General features: G+C 41.4%; 1 protein-coding gene across 2 annotated transcripts; it reads left to right on the top strand.

The window, feature by feature from the left end:
- Positions 1-1,009: 1,009 nt before the first annotated feature.
- Positions 1,010-14,101, top strand: si:ch211-217a12.1 (alanine aminotransferase 2-like). Of its 2 annotated transcripts, none has more exons than XM_062521089.1 (12): positions 1,010-1,086; positions 3,245-3,437; positions 7,359-7,448; positions 7,596-7,704; positions 9,217-9,347; positions 10,281-10,524; positions 10,620-10,699; positions 10,809-10,945; positions 11,081-11,255; positions 11,363-11,518; positions 11,647-11,759; positions 12,983-14,101. In XM_062521089.1, exons 2-12 carry the CDS (start codon positions 3,300-3,302, stop codon positions 13,071-13,073), a joined length of 1,464 nt encoding a protein of 487 aa, XP_062377073.1. In that variant the 5' UTR covers positions 1,010-1,086; positions 3,245-3,299; the 3' UTR covers positions 13,074-14,101. The 2 variants fall into 2 exon arrangements, with proteins under 2 accessions (XP_062377073.1, XP_062377072.1); XM_062521088.1 differs by lacking the exon at positions 1,010-1,086 and adding an exon at positions 2,559-2,685.
- The last annotated feature ends 1,149 nt before the right edge of the window (positions 14,102-15,250 follow it).

Genomic DNA, 15,250 nt, shown 5'->3' with positions numbered 1-15,250 from the left:
ACTTGTTATTTTTAGGTGCTCCCTCTGAAGGCTTATGTCCTCTATGACCTCTGCCCCTCCCTGGACTACAGTATGCTGATTATGAAAGGTCAGTTGTCCTCATGCTTGTAGAAACTGTTGAAACATGAATGAGAGACAGGGGCTTAGAGACTGAAGAATGACTTTACTAACTGTTATTATTAAATTTGTCATTACAACCTAAAAAGTGAAGTCCTATTTTTGTGTTTTTTAATTGTAATTATTTCACTTTTTTTTAAATGTACAGTAGCCTAGTAATTAGTAACAAGTATTAATAGAAATCAATCAATCAAAATCACTTTTGCACAATTGCAAATTATTTTTTATGCAACAGGAACCTGTCACGAGTCAACTGGCATTTGGACATTTTAGACAGACATGACGTGGAACAGCACAAGATGAACTGCGTAGGAAGCGGACTTGAGAACGCACATGACATGTTAAGGGTCCCCCTACATGGGCAAGGATCAGGTATCCCCCTCGAGTGTTCCCTCAAGGCACACTACTTTCCTTGGCCTTGTCCTCTCTGTCTGACTTCAGATGGCTGCCCAGATATCTCTTCCTTGACAAGCTAACACACTGGGTGCCTCTCATTTGGTCTTTTATACAACCTCCCTTCCTTCCTCGATCCTCGCCCTCACTGATATAGATAAAGAATGATGGGGCGGCAACAATGGGATGGTCTATCCAGTTATAGATCAGTGGGAACGAGCCTTGAGGACCGAGCAGCGAGGAGAGAGTTTGAGAGCCACCCAGTGTCTCAGGATCAGCTGCCAATTGAGTTCTACTGGTATGGACAGTGGCCAGAGTAGAATAACAGGTTGCTGAACCAACAGTCAAAGGGCACAAGGAGGGTTCACTCCCTGCTCCGAGACATATAGTTCAAAAGAAGAGGGGGGGCTGAGAAGTTGTGGCGTGGTGGAGTGATGCAACCAGTGCGCTCCTGGAATACCAAATACCGCATAACTGGGCTTCTTAAAACAGAGCAGTGAGTGACAGTGGTAGACTGTGAGAGGCAAAGACACAATCAGTAAGGACTCCGCTTCCATTATAATAACATCCTGGAAGGTAATGTCCTCTGCATTTATACTTTACAGACTGGTAAAGCTAGTTCACCCAGATTATTTACAAAAATGTTCCAGATTGGTGGTATTTTGTATAGTCTGCTATGTGTAGGCATGTAAGAACAGTGACACAACTGATGAAGCTATTAATTTAAAGCGATGCGTGTGACAAAAAGCTTGTAAAAGGGTTTAAGAATATGTATAACCACATGTATTGCAATGCTGTGGGCATTTGTGTGAGAATATTTACTATATTGAGATCTCAGCCAGTCTAAACCTGTTTTCCTGAAAGGGCTGTAGTGTCTTTTGGCTTTTTAGGGAGGGGGAGGGTGGTTGTGCAAGTGTGCTCTGACTGTAACCCTATCTGCCTCCACAGCTGAGGATAGACTAAATAGCCATGTTGTCCCCTTGGAAGATTCTATCTGATATATTTGTCAAAACTGAATTATAGACATTCTTATTCTGTGACCACTTCTCGAGGTGTTTCTTGAAGTTCTTGAAGCATTTTTGGACATTATCTACGGGACGATGCATGATGTGTAGAATCCCAAATTCTGAAAAAGGGAAAGTAGGCTAGCTATTGTCACTGTCATAGATTGGTATCCAGCTGATAGAATAACAATTTTGCAGTGCATGCTCTGAGTTGACACAAAGAATTTCTTCAAAAAGAATTTGTCAATGAAGTGGTTCTTTATGCTGTGATACAGCATTAGTATGAAGAGTAGGCCTAAAGCATTTTAGTAATAAACAAAACAGTTGCATGGTAGACTAGTTGTTTCTTATCAGGCTTATTTCAATATTTATATAAATGTGGACATAGGCAAGCTGGTGTATGGGCAGGCCACATATTATGTTTTTGAGTCCAACAATTTGTTAATGATGACGTCACATCTATCATGCTCTCTCTAGACACAGTTGATAGAGGAATATTTGAGGTTCAGTGTTAACTTAATTCTTAATACTGATTGCCTGCCAAGCAATTAATAAAGACATGACTTTCAGATATGCAGTATCTTCAAGGTAGGTATTTTCTTATGTTTTTATTTTTTTCTTGTGTGCAAATGATTGTGCAAATGTATGCTATTCAAAAGCAGTTGAACTAGCTTATTTTAGCGAGAGAGTTAACATTAGCTAGCATGTCTGCTGTTTGCCAGCATTTTCCAGTTTAGACAAGATAACGTTAGCCAGACATGATGGTAAGATGAACACAGTTGTTTCACTTTACTGTTAACTATATGGAAGTGACAAGTTACATGTATTTTGTCTATCTATCTATCTATCTTTCTTTCTTTCTTTCTTTCTTTCTTTCTTTTTAAAAGAAGTAACTATTGCTGTACAATTGTAGTAGTGACCTAATTTGACATAACATTAACGTTAGCATCTAGATGATGAACAAAAGTTACTAAGTGGGAGGGGCATCAGGACATTATCTGTCGTATGTTAGCCAGTGAGGGCAAGAGAGAGGAGAGGGGAAAGAAAAGTGAGCCAACTACAAGTTTTAGGACATAACAACAACAACATCGCCAAGAGCAGTGTGACTGTGTGCAGACATCCTGCAGTGGACCTGAGACAGCTGCGTGTAACCATCCTATAAAACATTTTGGTATGTTGTTCTCGTGATTCGGAATAAGAAGGAATAACGGTGGCATTAATAACTTAATCATTGGTATTGGTTTGTCTAACGTTAACGTTATTCAAACTATCATAGCTTGCTAACGTTACTTATTTGTTGTTAACAGCTAGTCCAATTTTAAGAGATCGTGTATCTTAACGTGACTTTACTTCACGTTATCTAGCTAACTAACTTTATTTAGCATCAGGCACTTTGTTGTCGCTGCTTTCATAAAGGCTGACTTACTGTAGAACTGCTTTTGCGATTCAATTTTGGCTAGTTCACGGAAACAAGTAGACTGTGGGTTCCTTACAGTAATGTTAACGTTCGCGCACGAGCAAATATCCTGAACAAATACCTACTAAACATGTTAAACTAAAGTTGAATCTGACATTATAAATGCTTTTGCAAAGCATTTGCAGGATACACGTGTGCATCATTGGTGTGTGTGGATACGAAAAGAGTACGCCTGGAGCTCATTGGCAGACCCACTTTTAACAGTAAAGTTAACTTTCTCTTCCCCCATTCCTTCCTTTTACACTTATTTTAGACTTTGGAGCACAGCCACGACTCTTTTAAAGCCACAAGATATTGTCACTCGGAAAATGACGGAGAACGGCATCTTGCACCCGGAGAGGGTGCTCACCCTGGACACCATGAATCCCAACGTGAAGCGGGTTGAATATGCAGTCCGGGGCCCCATTGTGCAGCGGGCTGTGCAGATTGAGAAGGAACTGAAAGAGGTAACTAAGCGTGGTGTTTTTGTGATATGGCATTATCATTGTGCTGGCTTCAGTGTATTAAGTTGTTAGTACACCTTGTGACTCTTGGAATTTGAGAGAGGACATGATGATTCATGTTGGACCTCCTGTCTTGAAATGTCCACAAACAACTAGACCTATCTCAGAGTAGCCTAATACACAAGCATGTCTTTCCAGATAACTGTACGGTCCATAAATCTTGAACTTGGTCCAGGAATATCCTGCCGCTATATGACTGGCACCCGATGCCTAGTTGCCTACTTCTTGTCTGACTCATATTATTCATTTGTTTTTCTGCTGTGACAATATTTGCTCACTCTCTCAGTTGATTTGTAGCTTCCCCAAATTTCCATGTTTTACTGTAACTAACTGCCACCAAGCAGAGAGTTGCAGAATACAACTATGTAGACTTTGAAGACACCGTTGCCGTATGAGCCACTGCAGACTCTCATAGTTCTGTCATGCTTCTGGCTGAACCACATGTCAGCTGTCAGCCAATCCATTCCTCTAGGCATCCAAGGCAGGTATTTACTTGTCATTGCTAGCCACTTCCATTCTCTCTCCCTCCAAGTAATTATCTTGGAAAATGATTGCTAACTTATTGTGCTTCACAGCTGACCTTACAAAATGCGTTTTTTTTGGTGAGTGATTCTAAAGGGACTCAACTGGGTCTCACAACTAGTGTTTTGACAGACCACGGCTGTAGTGGTAGCCTAATTATCCCTTACGACCAAACTGTTTTTCCTTTCCTGAAGAGGTAGAGACAGAAACCTGGTCAAGTTAGGATCATTCTTCCTCAGTATGATATAGTTGATCCTCTTCATTCATTTCAGTGCCGTCAGAGAAATTATATAATGATCATCAAAGTCATTTGTTTGAGAATGAAAGTGCGAGACGTGATAGCAGACAAATGCTTTTTAATACGGTTGAATGCAGTAGTTAAGTGCTGCTGAACAAGAGCAGACTCGACAATGGCAGCTTTTATAACCCAGGCCACGTTCCCCACTGTCTAACTGTTCTGCAGAAACTGAGCTGATGCAACACATGTTTCTGTTTGATAACGGGTGTGCCTCTGTAGTGTGCGCAGCTGAGTGTGTTTGTGTGTTTGCGCATGCATGTGTACCTTTCACACTCTGTATTACGTTGTTCTCTGTGATGTTCGACAAAGACTTCTCTGTTAGAAGAAGAACCCCAAGTCCTTTCTGACTGGCAGTGTTAGCCCCCCCCCCCCCCCCCCCCCCCCCCACACACACAGACACAGACACACACACACAGACGCACACCATGTTTTTCATAACGTACGCTATAGTTTGTGCTCTATGGCGTCTCTGAAGGGTTTGGTGCTCCTAAATGAGAGAAGCAGTAGCCTAGTAATTGCATTTCAGGTTACATAATCCAATAGAAGCAGCTTCAAAGGATCCCTTTGTCGTTGCTTGTCCTCTCCTCGCCTGCTGGGAACCCTGTCCTCTCTCCTATTAAGAGCCTTTTTGAGGCAGTTTGAGTGATAAACATGGCATCCCATAAGACAGGGACGAGCTGAATCTGTCCATAGGCCTGTGTACTTTAATCAATTCATTTGACTAATCATCAGTTATGACCGCCAATGATTATGAAAACGGCAATTGAAATGTAGCATTTTGTTGTGTTCCATTTGGTAACATTGCTTTCATGTTGTCTTGAGTTATATAAATCCTTGAATGCTTGGAAATAATTTTTGATATAGACTTGAGGTTTGAACAAAATCTGAGAGGGTGCAGCAACAACACTATCTGATTTAACACAGAATGACGCATTGCAATTCAGAGTATTGCATTTCTATTTAATTCACTGTTAAGTTAAGAAATTGGATCTCAGTATTGACCAAAATAATCATGATTAGGATTTTTGCCACAATCGAGCAGCCCTACCTGTCGACTTAAACAAGTGACACCATAGTAGATGGCATGCATTTTAGTTTTACCCTTGAAAGACAAACTCTAGTTGACTTCTGGCCTTATAAAAGTATGGTGCACTGGACATTTGAAGTGAGGCTGGAAGTTCATCTGATAAGTCATGTCATCAGTCTGTCATAACGCGGAGGTCGCGCTGGGTGAATTGGCAGCTGTGCCATGCAGGGGTGATTTGATTAAATTCCAGGCAGAACAGGCATGCCTGTGACTGTTGTGACCAAGACTGGGCAGATGGCACTATACCAAAACGGGATTTAATTTAGTTTGATATGAGACCTGCGTAGAAAATGGAAGTGTAGTGCAGTGGTAAGCAAGCAGAAAAACATCAGGGCTATCTGTAAGGATGCGTGTGTGCTCCGATTAAGACTGGCATTCGGCGAAACGTCAGTCTTTCTTTATGTTGGCACTTGAAATAAAATCAAATTTGAAGATTTATCATCTGTGTTACTCCGGTGAACTCCTCTCTCCCTTTCTTCCTCTCCCGTTGACGCACCAGGTAGTTTATCATAGAAGTGCGGAGGAACACTTTTCAATGCGTGAGTAATCTTTCAGCTATTAAAACTATTAGCACTGACCTTCTCTCTTAAGTCTGTCTCTATCCCTGTGTGTTGTCGTCTTACACAAATTGGTATTTAAATGCATCAGTGGTCACTGTGCTTAAATGTGGAGACTGTGGCCCTGTGCCAGGGCTACCAGTGTGTCCACATTTGAGCTTCTAGAGGCCAGGGGGACTGGGAGCACAATGCTGTTAATGAAAAGGGAGGCTGTGTGTGTGTGTGTGTGTGTGTGTGTGTGTGTGTGTGTGTGTGTGTGTGTGTGTGTGTGTGTGTGTGTGTGTGTGTGTGTGTGTGTGTGTGTGTGTGTGTGTGTGTGTGTGTGTGTGTGTGTGTGTGTGTGTGTGTGTGTGTGTGTGTGTGTGTGTGTGTGTGTGGATCATGCATGAACAGTACAAAATGAGATTGCCGATTCACCAGCCTCTCAAGTCATATTTGATTGTAGTAAGTTGTACGTTTTGATTGTAAGTCATATTTGATTTATCTTTGGCCTTGCTAAGATTAGATCTCGTTAAGACTATCAGCAGATGCTTCCTCTAGTGTGAATCAACACGAATCATCATAATATGAGCTGTGGTTGCTATAGCAGAGGACTCAGAGGTCAGAGAAGAAAGTTAAAGTTGTACCTCTCTATGACGCTGCTCAGTAGATGCGATGACATCCTAGCACAGCATACGCGTTTTGACTGGACAGTCTGCACACACCCCGGAGACATTGGCCAATGGTGGCACAGCAGAGAAGAGTCACTGTGGTCTGAGGGGCAAAAATGCGCTTGCTGTTTTGACAAATTGTGGGGAGAGAGGGATTAGATACTCACCTCATCTCCCTTTCCATAACATCCTGGGTTAGGAATTAACAGACCGTGTCTTGCATAGTGGTTGTACATTGTGAGGTTGATTAAAAGTGGTTATGTTGTTAAAGTTTATTGTTCTGTTAGTGTTTCACTATGGTCAGAATTTTTAACGGCACTACTGTCTGGAAATATAATGTACTGGTAATAATCACAGATAAACTGCTGAGTTATTGGGAGAATCTGTGAAAGTAGGCTACATCACTACATGCAAATGTGTAATGTAAAGCAAGAGGTTTGTCTTTACATTGTTTGCTTGGTGGCATTTGACTGGCCTGTTGGAATCTCTGCACACTGGGTAGATGGGAAAGAACTTCTGCTCAAAAATACATTTGGAGACCTAAAACGCCCCAATTCTGAACTGGGCTCTGGATCCTGAATCTCCCTCCAGTGCTAAATAGGCTGCAATGTTTGAAGATTGACGTGAAACCTGTTTTTTGTCCATTACTTCTGCCTTCCTTTTCTTATACTATTTCTGGTCAATAGTGCTTTGTTTTCCTTTGTATGGTAAACATGTGTCCGAGAGTATCTTGTCATAATTTGTCCTCAGGGAGTCAAGAAGCCATTTACGGAAGTGATCAGAGCCAACATCGGGGACTGCCATGCCATGGGTCAACGGCCAATCACTTTCCTTAGACAGGTGTGTGTGAACATCTAGGTACAATTCAAAAGCAGTCACACTGCTGTCATGCTCTTATGTATGCAAAATATTGTGTAAATAAATGTCATGCATGCAATATATACATTCTAGTCATGTTTACACTATGTTTTAACCCTATCTTGTCAGGTCTTAGCACTGTGCACGTATCCTGAACTTCTGGAGGATAACAAGTTCCCAGAGGATGTCAAAAGCAGGGCACAGCGCATTCTGCAAGCCTGTGGAGGGGGTAGCATAGGTGAGTTGGTCTCCTACTCTCTGACATCTGTATTTGCCCCATACATTTAACAGGATATCAGACATTGGGTGCGAGTTTAACGGTGTATTTTTGCATTCGCACTGTGGTCAGAGCGAAGTCAGACACACAAAGTGGGCAGAATCAGGCCTAAGTTAATCAATAACAGATAGATAGAAAGATCTAAATGTAACACTGGTTGCACGTGATTGATTTATTAAATTTCACTTCACCGTTTCAGAGTCCTCGCCTTGACAAAGCTTCCCACTACCTTTTGACTGTAATAAGACAGCCAGTCTGACATGGGTTAATTTTGCAGATCATTGCAGCATTTTTCAGAGTTAAGGCAGCGTTAAATGCCATCAATTCCACTCAGAAGGGCAGCAGAGGTGAAGTCGGTGCAACTCAAGTATCTGATACATGTGTACCCTCTGTTAACTAGGTCACGTTTATATAGCACATTATCATACAGTGGCCATTCAATGCGCTGATTGCTTGAAGGCTTTGCATGGTAACTGTCTACATGGTTCTACTAGCGTCTACTAACAGTAGTGGACACTAGTAGAAATGAGAGAGGTGATGAGTATATGAAATGGAAACATGATTCTCTCAAGTCTCAGGTCTTCCGTCAGCTCCAGAAATGACCCATTTCTTCTTTATGTTGCTGTTGTGCTAATGAGCACTGCTCCTTCGCTAATATAAGCAATGCAGTTTTGTCACACAGCAGGACTATCCACCAAAGCTATTGCATGTGCATTGTGCACACTGCAAAAAATGAAATCTAACCAAGTGTAATTATCTTATATCTTATATATCTATTTGGTATTGTTTTAAGTAGGAAAATACTTACCTAGCACTCTCTCAAAAGATAGTTTCACTTAATTTAAGAAGACTTTGACTTATTTTAAGGAGTCTTATCAAGATAAATTCACTTACTGCATGGACAGATAATTTTGCTTGCTTTAAGACAAATAAGACAAATTTACTCACTGCATGGACAGATCATTTTGCTTATTTTCAGGAAGAATTGACTTAAAATAAGTCAATTAAGTCAAATGATTTCAAAAGAAAGCACTAGGTAAGTGTATTTGTACTGAAAACAATACCAACTAGTTTATTTACCTTGGTATAAGATTAAAACACTTAGTTTGCTAGAAGCAGTTTTTTGCAGTGCACATAATGTAATGGTGAAATTGTCACCAACACCGACCAGATGTGAACCAACTAACCTCCATCTTTAAAATGTATATGTAAATCAGGTTTCTCGGCCAAGTATACTTCCGTATACAATGAATTTGGTCTCTGTTCACTAATTCACGGATGGGATAAATGCACACAGAGCACACAGTGAACACACACTCACCTCAACTCATGAAAAATGGGAACTAACGTAACATGTTGCGTTGATATTTTTGTTCCGTATATTTTAGTCTTTGCTGGTTTGGAAACCCCTGTGATAGACGGAGCTGTTTCCCCTTCAACTCATGGCTTATCTCTGCCGTGTCTGTGTTTTAGGTGCGTACAGTATGAGTCAGGGTATCGAGTTGGTCAGACAAGATGTGGCCCGCTACATTGAGCGACGCGACGGCATCCCTTCCAACCCTGACAACATTTACTTATCCTCTGGAGCCAGTGATGCCATCTCGGTGAGCAGAACCAGACACACAGTGGACTAATGTAGCGTAATTTCCCAACTATTAGCCGCGGCTTATACAGTACATTGATTTTGCAAAAATTCTTCCGCTATGAGATTAATTAATACACAGGGACAGTTAATATGGTATTAATATGGTTTTGTGTCTTTTAACTTGCATAAAACACTGTCCTGTGGCTTACACACAATGCGACTTATACACAGGAAATTACTGTATATGCCACAGAATGCTGTTCAGCCAGCAATTTATTTCCATTGTAACGGCATCTTCTGTTATATTCTGTTCCGTTTCTGTTTCGTGTTCACTTGGACACTAAAAATCTTGTCTATGCCAAACATGTCTATGGCAATTCTACTCAACGTTGACACACCCATAAATCCTTCAGCATCTTAACATGTTCATTCAATTGGTGTAACATCCAACTGGATCTGTGTAAATAGGTACAGTTACAGTACATTAAAAACAATAGACGCTACCAAACAGGCGACGCCCATCAGAAGTTTATGTGCTGACTGAAATGCCTTCCCAGAAGCATGTGGCATGTAGGCAATTAGGACTCAACGTCTGCTCCTTCCTTGTTATATTCTGATCTTCTTCCAATGTGCAAAAGAACTGCACTCACTCGTTCATTATAATGCTATTCTTTATTGTAGCACCATGCCTAAAAAACAAACGCGTTTCGGCGTCAAGCCGCCCTCACACTGAGGACGGCTTGACGCCGAAACGAATAGTATGATAATGAACGAGTGAGTGCGGTTCTTTTGCACATTGGAATAGAATATTTTTAACTCGCACCCAAAGAAGCAAGGACATATCTTGGAGTTTGAGCGCGCCTCTCTCTGCAAATATTCTGATCTTCCACGTCAGTTGTACTCCACTCTCACGGCCCCTCTTTCTCTTCTATTCCACGTGTTCTTCTCCCAGACCATGCTGAAGCTGCTGGTGTCTGGAGAGGGTCCTACCAGGACGGGCGTGATGATCTCTCTCCCCCAGTACCCTCTCTACTCTGCCGCCCTGGCCGACCTCGGGGCTGTGCAGATCAGCTACTACCTGGACGAAGGGAACAACTGGAGCATGGACATCAGCGAGCTGCGGCGGGCGCTAGCCGAGGCTAAGAAGCACTGCATACCAAGGGCCATCTGCGTCATCAACCCTGGCAATCCAACTGGTAAACCAACCACCTCTGCCAATGTCAATGATTTCCATGTTACAAAGCAATGTAAAAAAAAATAAACATACTATCATCACATCTTTTTCAAATAGGTCAGGTACAAAGCAGGCAGTGCATTGAAGATGTGATCCGATTCGCCGCTGAGGAGAACCTCTTCCTGATGGCTGATGAGGTATAATTTGGAGAGATTCATGTCTGGTTTGTGTCTCACAATCCTAGAATTACTTTCTTTACATGGGGATGTACTGAATTAGCTCTCCTATTCTCTTGCCCATCTTCAGGTATACCAGGATAATATCTATGCGGAGGGTTGTAAATTTAACTCTTTTAAGAAGGTACTGTTTGAAATGGGACCCAAATACTCGAACAAAGTGGAGCTGGCCTCCTTCCACTCGACATCCAAGTGCTACATGGGAGAGTGAGTATGATATGTCTTGCATTAACCTTACGTACTCCACAAAGAAATCTCAACTGAATAATGCAAACTGTTTGCACTCACTGCTAGTCATCCTCATCATCCTTTTCCAAGTGTGACTACTTGACTCTCCTTCAGGTGTGGATTCCGAGGGGGCTACATGGAGCTCATCAACCTCGACCCAGATGTGAAGCTCCAGCTCACAAAGTTGGTTTCAGTCCGACTTTGCCCTCCTGTGGCAGGGCAGGCCCTCCTTGACCTGGTGATGAACCCCCCTCAGCCTGACGAGCCCTCCTACCCACTTTATAAGAAGGTCAGATTCCTCGTGTGCTGTGCCACTCTTCTATTGCACTGGTGCACTAGTGCTCTGTATTGTTCTCCGTGATACTAATTGGGAAATAATGTGTTTCTCCACAACAGGAACGAACCGCTGTGCTCGATGCCCTGGCTGAAAAGGCAAAGATGACCGCAGATATATTTAACAAGGTCCCAGGGATCCACTGTAACACTGTGCAAGGCGCCATGTACGCCTTCCCCAGGATTGACATGCCACAGAAGGCCATAGAGGCCGCAAAGGTGCCTTCTGGGTCTCCACTCAAGCAATTTGAAATCAATCTTTAGTTTTTCTTCATTTGCGTGTTTTATTAACTTATTAACCACGCTCACTCCCTGTCTTGCTGTGTGCCCGTCTGTGTTGTCTGTAGGAGAAAGGCCAGGCCCCCGACATGTTCTACTGTATGATGCTGCTGGAAGAGATGGGGGTCTGTTTGGTGCCTGGAAGTGGTTTTGGCCAAAGAGAAGGAACATTTCACTTCAGGTCCGTATGTCAGAAATACTTCCTCAACCGTTATTATCTTTGTCTCTGTTTTACTCTACAAAAAGACTTCTGACATTTCTGATCTCTTAACTTTCTGATTATAGACCAGGGGCCTTAAAGGAGTATTCTGGCAATTTTTCACAGAGATTGAGGTCACTGAGTACTGTCAGTATGAAAAATCGGAAAAGGCTAAGGTTGCTTCAGCCAACAGCTCAGATTTTTTTGTACCAATAGTATTCTGTGACTTGAGAAATGGAGATCTATGTGAAAAACAGTTTTCCTTTAACTGACTGGACTGGACTTTGTCCCTTGATCCATTTCAGTTCGCTTACTGAGACAACAGGTCTGTTGAGGATGCAGTTTCCCTCTATCCTTATAACGTTTTACATCTAGAAGGGAAAGCTATAGAATGAATGTGTACTGTTTGTTTATTGTAGTTAATTTTTTAATCCCAGTGAGGCTGTATGACAAACTCCTTGGGTTGGGTGCGAAGAAGTCCATGTATGAATGGATAGCCAATGTCCAACAGCATCAGCGCCCCCTAGAGGGGATATCCCGTCTCCTCGCCTGTACTTATGTTATACTGATAAGTGCACCTGAGCCTAAACTTTTCCAAAACCAAGGAGATAAAACTAAAAATGTGTTCCAGCCTCTGGTCATCACTGACCAGAACTCAAACCGTAGAGAGAATTCCAAATTCCTGGGGACCAGTATCGCCTTCAACCTCAAACGGGATGTTAATGTCGGCCATATTGTAAAGACAGCACTGTGTTTGTTCTTTATGCACCAGTTAAAGAAATCGAAAGCGTCCAAGGATGTGGGACTTGTATAAAGCTGTGATGGAGAGTTCTCACATCACAGTCATCACAGTGTGGTTTGGAAACTGCCAACTACAAAGTGATGCTAAGTCGGGTTGTCAAGGAAGGATTCAAAATTATTGGGCAGGACTTTCCTGGCAGGAACCTGGCACTAGCACTTTTGTTTTATTTATGTGTTTGTTTCTTTATTTTATTATTTTAGTTATTGAATTATAGGGGTCCAGACTTTAGTATATGTTTTTATGGCATCTTGTATATTGTCTTGATGTTGTGTATGTTGTACTGTTTGTACTGTCAGACTGTATGTACCGTTTTGAGCCTTTAAACCAAATTCCATGCAATGTTTTATCATATTGGCGGTAAAGCATTTACTTGACTTTCTCCGCTCATCTTGCATCTGTACAGGATGACTATTCTTCCTCCTACGGAGAAACTGAAGCTAGTCTTGGACAAGGTGAAGGAATTCCACATGAGATTTATAAAACAGTACTCTTAATCCACACCCTGTTCACGTGACCATCAAGATGGCGTGTGGATTCCCAGGGAGAAGATGGAGGATCATCTTGTGCCTTAAGATGTCATAACAGTAGAGTTCACACTCTTGGAATCTTTTCTGTTTTTGTATTCCTGCTCTGGAACAGTTGGACGTCAGCCTATGGATTTGTTTTAAGTGCCTCTGAATTTTAGATGATTAACATCAGCACTTTTTAATTTAGCTACAAGTCCTCATATTGTAATTAATCTTAGCGTAATATCTTGACTCTGTGATACTGTGTGTTTTCTTGTCAATGTTGTAAACTGTCTGTTTATCGATGTAAAATGTTTAATAATAATGTTAGGGAATGGACCGTAATGTCATGTACAAAAGTGAGGACCCTCTTGGTCTGTGTCATCTCCAGGTTTACTCAGGGCCAGAACTTCAGAAGAATGGACACAGGGAATGAATGAGCATTTGACAGTATTGTGACTGTCAGATTTTTAAACAAAGGCTGCCTCATATTAGTTGGGCTATTAAAATATTGTCCCCTTAGAATTACATGGTACTGTCTGACAAGGTTACAAGGTTACTGACATATTCTTATTCTGTGACAAGTTTGTGAAGTGAGATGTTTCTTGAAGTTGTGTGCATTTTTGGTCGTCATAGTGTATCTAAAGAGGCGTGATCCACTTATCAATAAAACTCATTCTTAAACTTTCAAGTTCAATATCTCAGAAGTACTCAGTATGCAGTTAGAACCCTGTAATAGTAAGGGGACGATATAGGTCAGACAGCCTAGTCTGATTTTCTCTATAGGGACATCTGAGGCATTATGTTGTGTGTGATGAGATTATTGAAATACATGTGTCATTTGTGATTTAAGTGCCTCAATAATAAGATCGGACTTGGTGGGTGTGGCCTTTGCAAGGGAAGGGTACGTATTGGGAGTTTTGAATGTGGCGGGATGTTTTACAAACACTCGACATACGTTTTTATTACTCAAAATGTCAACACTAGTAATAAAGGATTAATATTTGTGAACCCTGGCTGTGTTTACACTCTCTTTGTATTTGGCTTTGTTTTGTTTTGTTTTGTGTTTATTTTAACAAATTAGTTGCCACTTTCACCACTAAAAAAATGAACCTCCTCCATCCACACTTTACAAGTTTACTAGCAACTTCTGATATTTTTGTTATGAGTTGATGGGAATTGGCAGAGGTCAACCAAGGAGTGAAACGAGGGAGTGGAGTGTAAGGGAGCAATGATATGGAAGTCTAGTGTGGCAAACATAATATGTTTTTTTTTATAAACACTAGGAATAAAGGATTACTGTAATATTTGCATTCTCTATTCTATGTGACTTAAGTTTTTTTGTTTTGTTTTCATTTTAAATATTTAGTTGGCACTTAAAAAATCCAACACATTCATTCACATGACTTTGATATTTTTTTATATTATAGGTGGAGGTAGTAGTGAAACTAAATTGAATGTACTGTATGTGGGAACATGATTTAGGAACGACAAATAGGCTACCATCAGGAAAAAATGCACAGGCTTGATAACGGTGTAGGCTACTTAATTTCATACATCGTTCGCTAGAGGGCAGAGATGCTCCAGAAATGTTTTGTCACCATCCAAGACAGGCCTGCCTGTAAGAGATTGACAGTTTGGCCTTGGAATAGGCCTAGAATAGCCTACTTGAACGATGTTCATTTACTTTTATTCAGACGCAGACGCATTTATCTAGACTATGTGTCGTTAATAGCCGTGATACATTCTTCAGCATTTATAGTGTGTTGGTTTCTCCTTTAAATGTTGATTTAACACAATTTCTATTATTATGCGTAGCCTACGCCTATAGCAATTTAACAATAATCACCACAGGTCAGAGTTTAATGAAAAATGACTTGAGAGATTTGATAAGGCTGGTGTGTGGGCTACTGGCCCTACGTGCATTTATGTAGGCTATGATATGCCGTGTTGCTTACAGTAGGTCTACACTAATTTATTAAGGCTGAATGGTTATGTGTCCCCGTGTAGGCCTACGCAGGCTACGCCGTTTGTTTTGGTGACGCAACGGCAACATTTTCGCCAGTGATTTTCGCCATTCATTACGCCAACATGTCATAATTGCATCGGTGACGTCATAGACATTAGAACCATGATTAGAACAATAGCAGAAATCTATAAGAAGC

The sequence above is a fragment of the Sardina pilchardus genome, chromosome 19, assembly GCF_963854185.1.
Source record: "Sardina pilchardus chromosome 19, fSarPil1.1, whole genome shotgun sequence".
Lineage (NCBI taxonomy): Eukaryota > Metazoa > Chordata > Actinopteri > Clupeiformes > Clupeidae > Sardina > Sardina pilchardus.
Note: the sequence above shows the minus strand (reverse complement) of the source record. Positions and strands in the feature narration are given on the sequence as shown.

Excerpts from the sequence above, each read along its gene's own strand:
- si:ch211-217a12.1 (XM_062521089.1), top strand. The coding sequence starts at position 3,300 with ATGACGGAGAACGGCATCTTGCACCCGGAGAGGGTGCTCACCCTGGAC. Across the intron at positions 7,449-7,595 it reads CAATCACTTTCCTTAGACAG|GTCTTAGCACTGTGCACGTA; the intron begins GTGTGTGTGAAC and ends CTATCTTGTCAG. Across the intron at positions 10,525-10,619 it reads CAACCCTGGCAATCCAACTG|GTCAGGTACAAAGCAGGCAG; the intron begins GTAAACCAACCA and ends TTTTTCAAATAG.